The sequence below is a fragment of the Mesoplodon densirostris genome, chromosome 1, assembly GCF_025265405.1.
Source record: "Mesoplodon densirostris isolate mMesDen1 chromosome 1, mMesDen1 primary haplotype, whole genome shotgun sequence".
Classification (NCBI taxonomy): domain Eukaryota; kingdom Metazoa; phylum Chordata; class Mammalia; order Artiodactyla; family Ziphiidae; genus Mesoplodon; species Mesoplodon densirostris.
This window is the reverse complement of record NC_082661.1, coordinates 9,134,414-9,139,800: the sequence shown is the minus strand read 5'-3', so window position 1 is coordinate 9,139,800 and position 5,387 is coordinate 9,134,414. Positions and strand designations below refer to the sequence as shown.

At 39.2% G+C, this 5,387-nt stretch overlaps 1 protein-coding gene across 1 annotated transcript; it reads right to left on the bottom strand.

Annotated features, from left to right (window-relative positions):
* Nucleotides 1-936: 936 nt before the first annotated feature.
* Nucleotides 937-2,456, bottom strand: LOC132488874 (60S ribosomal export protein NMD3-like). Its single transcript, XM_060097680.1, is given in 3 exon segments — nucleotides 937-1,961; nucleotides 1,964-2,302; nucleotides 2,305-2,456. Coding segments are annotated over 3 exon segments (1,500 nt in total). The 5' UTR covers nucleotides 2,453-2,456; the 3' UTR covers nucleotides 937-948.
* Between the last annotated feature and the right edge of the window lie 2,931 nt (nucleotides 2,457-5,387).

The following is a 5,387-nucleotide window of genomic DNA, read 5'->3' as shown; positions in this document are numbered from 1 at the left end:
TGGCCTCTCCCGTTGCGGAGCACAGGCTCCGGACGTGCAGGCTCAGCGGCCATGGCTCACGGGCCCAGCCGCTCCGCAGCATGTGGGATCTTCCCGGACTGGGGCACGAACCCGTGTCCCCTGCATCGGCAGGCGGACTCTCAACCACCGCGCCACCAGGGAAACCCCCTGTGAACCAAAAATTTTAAAGTAAAATCCCTGAAGTGATAGGAAGATATTTTTATGGTGTAAACAGCTACTTCACTAAGCTGCTGGCAAAAGCCAAAATGACAAAGGTACAAATTGTTATTTAACCTTTAAATACTGTTTGCTACAAATCTACAAATATTTTAAATATACTTTCTTCTGCAATGAAAATTAAGATAATCCCCAGCTTAAGAGCTTTTGAAGATGCAAATATTACGAATAAAAAAAGATAACTTTCCTAGTGAATATCCAATGATAAACTGAACCCTAAGTTTTCTATCCCAAGGACATAAAAATGATCTAAATTGGATCTAAATTGCACGGCAAGTTCATATTAAAAATGATTCTTCATATGCTCTTCTACTAAAGCAATCAATATAAAAAGAATCTAGAAGCTTGTTTTCTGCTTGAAGATTTAGGTAACCTCCCAGGAATCACAACTTGTGAGCTTTTAAACCCAGAGCTATAGTATGTGAAAATACTAGTGCTTCATAAAAAAGCAAGCCGATAAAATTCCATACGTAAAAGGGCCTAAATATCAGTAATAATTACATTCTGTATAATTTTTTTTAATCTAAAACTTCCAAACCATCAACCTTTTTCAGTGCTTCGAGTGAGCAATCAAAATAGTCATATTTATTCAGGTTTAAAACTAAATTTCTCTTCTCTCAATATGAAGGCATAGACAGAATAGACAGTAAACATGATTTTGTCCAACATTCTGAGCCTATGGATGTGGAAACCATCTACAACATGATCTCATTAGGTCATCATCGATTCACCTTCTTCACCAGTAGCATCTTGGGAAATGTGAAGGTCTTCAAGCATCTCAGCCAGACTAATTCGAGGTGCTCCTTCATCATCGGTGTCACTTTCCACAGGAATCGTTGAATCTCTATAAATATGCACATTTTTTCTAATTGCCTCATCTTCTTCAAGATCTTCAAGGAAATCTTGGTATTGCCTTTCATCATCTGTATCCATGTTTTCTCTATCTCTTGCAAGCTCTTTCAGTTGCCAGTTTCTAAGACACTGACATTTGGTACGGTCATAGCTCTTCTTGATTAACGCCACATCTAGGACTCTATCTGATTTCATTTTGTTGACATGTCCATCATTTAAGTTGCAGTTGGCCAGATCAAACCCCAACAGCAGGTCTCCAGGATTTAGATGTCCCAAATGAGTGCGACAAAAATACTGTTTATCTGTATTCATTTCAGATGTTTTCTGTACCCAGACTTCCCCGAGGGTATGCTTTTTTGATACCATTCCAGCACCTGCACTGCGTTTTAGATCTCGGACTACACTGCATTCCATAACAATAAACTCCTCTAGCTGTTTGGGATGGCGTAAACTATGGAAAGGGTGACTCCAGAAAGTGTTCCCATCAATATCTGCAACTTGTAGGGTATTTGGATCTATGAGATGGATGACGCTGGTTACTCGAACACACACACAAATCTGGTTCATGTTTCCCAGGCTTTGTGCCAGTTTTGGAGACAGACAAACAACATTATCCTTGCATATTGGAACAATTTCCACAGAAAAGGTGCTTTTGTAATTGTATGTGTTACTATCGATATCCTGAGAGATCAGTCTCTGTGAGGCTTTGTATCTAGTGGGAACAGTACACTGAAGAAATTCTACCATCTTCTGAGCATGTTGTTTTGAGGAATAATAGAAATCCAGACCATCATGAATCTCTCTGATACGAAGTGTATTCTGGTGCATGCCATATTTCAAAATCAGCTGTTCCAGATAGTAGAAAGTTTTTTGTGCAAAGTCTTTTGCCTGACTTGAACCACAGCCTTCCAGAAATCCTTAGCTTCCACTCTATGGCAATCTCCACACACCTGGGGCTGAACAACATAATCCACCACAAACACTTGCTGAAGGATAGCACCATTCATCACCTCTTTCTGAATAGTTAGTTTAACTTTAAGTCTCTTAGAATGGGGCTCAGTCCAAACAAAGCTTGCATCTGCAAGACGTACCTTACTCAGAGGGGCTTTGATTTTTTTCAAACACAAAGCAAGAAGTTCCCTGGATTCTAAGGCACGTTGTGCCCAAGTTCCTGGTGGCTGGAAATACCTTTGACATTGTTTGCTGAAAGATAGACTTGTTTCGGAATGCCTTGGCTGATATCTACTTTATTTCGCAGACAAGCCACGCAAATACTGGCAGGATTTGGACTAATCGGGGCACCACAGTCGCAGCACAAGATGTGTCCAGGTGTGTGCTTCACGGGTTCTGTCATATACTCCATTTTTCTGTATATCTTATTGCCTCTGGACCAGACCCAGATGTGCTGAAAAACCGCGCAGGACCAGTTCCTATCGCCCAGTCCTTATTTTGTAATTTGCACCGACAAAGCACCATTCCTATTCCACACAGGCTCGAGCGGCCCAAATATAGAAGCCCTTACAGTCTCGTCACTCCGTTTTCTTTCTCACTATTAAGCTTTCACCTTCAGGGTTGGGTTTGTTGGACAGACCTGGGCTTCTCAACATGCATTCGTACTCTTTTGACTGTTCAGTCAGATGAATTCTAACTTTACCACCTCCTAGCTGTGTCACCATGGACAAATGCTGTCCCACATTATGCCTCAGTTTTCTCCTCTGTGAAGTGAAGATAGTAAGACTGAAGCTGTAGAGTTGCCATATGGGTCACCATGTGTACAACCCATAAGGGAGAAGTACTTCGGTGTGCCAGAACATGCCTGACCATGATTTGGCCAAGTCCAGCTGGGAGCTCTGGGCTGTTCTGGCAGGCAGGGGTCCATTAGTGACTGATTGGGACATGCTGATTTTAGTGTAAGCACAAACTTCTAATCCATGATTTCAGGGGCCCCTCATGACCCACGGTTAGAGAGGCACCATCAGAGAAAGGGCCTGCTCAGTTCTTCGTGAATTATTTCTTGACTTGTGGAATGATTATTTTATCGTGCTTTGTATATAGAACAATCCCTTCCCAGTTCCTTGAGATTTTGGTTTACCTGGGTTTACTTCTGAATACTTTCCCTAACTACTCCTCGTTGGATTAATCAAGATTTGGAGATGATATGGGTTATTTCTGTTTGTTTAGTGGCTACCCTTAACATTTTAACATGCATACTTCTATTAACAAATAACAAAGTTTCTCAATATTTTATCTGTCTTTTAAACTATGAGGTCATTAAAACATTACACATAGCCAGCAGTAACAATAACATTTTGGCAATGTTATTTCATCTAACCCTCTCATTATTACTATTATTACTATTGTTATTATTATTATGGAATATTTTATAGAAAATCCCAGATGTCATGTCTCACCACTTAGAAATACTTAGCTGACAAGAAATTTTTTCCCCTTAATATAACCACTATGCCATTATCAGCAAATAAAATGAGCAATAATTTCTTAATATGATCACATATCCCTTCCATACTTAAATTTCCCCAGGTGTCCCCAAAATCTTTTTACAGATGGTTTGTGGCCAAATGTGGTTTTCATATCACAGTTATATTTTGAAGAAAACATAAAATGCCCTATGGCCTGGATTTTGCTTGTTGCTTTTACTTGGTGTCCTATAATTTGTTCTTTTGTTCCCTGAGGTATTATAAACTTGTGTTTAAATTCAGTGACTATTTGAAATTCAGGACTTTTGGCATAGTAACACTTCAGAGATGTTTCTCTGTACTGATTGCATCACATCAAGAGGCACAGAAATATCTGGTGTACCATGGTTTTATTGATACTCAGATTGATCAGGGTTCAGATGGTAGCAGCTAAGTCTCTCATTATGAAGTTCTCCATAAAACTTTACACATAATGCCTTTTATTTTTTTTTAACTTTTTAAAGTTTTTTTTATTTTTTAATTTTAATTTTAACTTTTGGCTGCATTGGGTCTTCACTGCTGTGCACGGGCTTTCTCTAGTGGCGGCGAGCGAAGGCTGCTGTTCGTTGTGGTGCGTGTTCTTCTCATTGTAGTGGCTTCTCTTGTTGCAGAGCATGGGCTCAGAAGTTGCAGCACATGGGATCAGTAGTTGTGGCACATGGGCTTAGTTGCTCCGCGGCATGTGGGATCTTCCTGGACCGGGGTTCAAACCCCTGTCCCTTGCATTGGCAGGCGGATTCTTAACCACTGTGCCACCAGGGAAGTCCCCGTAATGCTTTTTTTAAAAATTGTTAAATATATATAACATAAAACCTGTCATTTAAACTATTTTAAAGTGCATTGTTCTGCGGCATTAAGCAGACCCACAATGTTATATAATGATTGCCACTATCCATTTCCAGAACTTTTTCATCATCTGAAACTGAGACTCTTTACTCATTAAACAATAACTCCCCATTTCTCCTCCCCTCCGGCTCCTGGCAACTACCATTCTCCTTTCTGTCTCTATGAATTTCCCTCTTCTAGGTACCTCATATAAGTGGAATCATACAGTATTTGTCCTTTTGTGGCTGGCTTATTTCCCTTACCATAATGTCCCCAAGGTTCATCTGTGTTGTAGCATGTGTCAGAATTTCATTCCTTTATATGGCTGAATCCTATTCTTTCATATAGATGGCCACGTTTTGTCTATCCGTTCACCTGTTTATGGACACTTGGGTTGATTTTGGCTATTGTGAATACTGCTGCTATGAACATGGGTGCACTCACTTAATGCTTTTATTATTCACTGATGATATTTGTCTAGATCCATCATAGGCATACCTCGTTTTCTTGTGCTTGGCTTTATTATGCTTTGCAGATATTGCATATTTACAAATTGAAGTTTTTGGCAACCTGCATTGAACAAGTCTACTGGTGCCATTTTTCAAACAGCATTTGCTCACTTTGAGTCTCTGTGTCACATTTTGGTAATTTTCATGATATTTGCAACTTTTTCATTATTATCACATTTGTTATGGTGATGTGTGATCAGTGATCTTTGATGTTACTATTGTAATTTTTTGTTGTTTTGTAATTTAATTAAAGTATGTACATTGATTTTTAGATATAATACTGTTGCACACTTAATAGACAACAGTAAACATAACTTTAACATGTACTGGGAAACCAAAAAATTCATGTGACTCACTTTATTGGAATATTTGCTTTATTGTGGTGGTCTGGAACTAAACTTGCAATGTCTCTGAGGTGTGCCTGTATTTCATTTTAGGTCACACAATGGTGATTTTCTAATATTTTCTTTTTATATACCAATTTCCA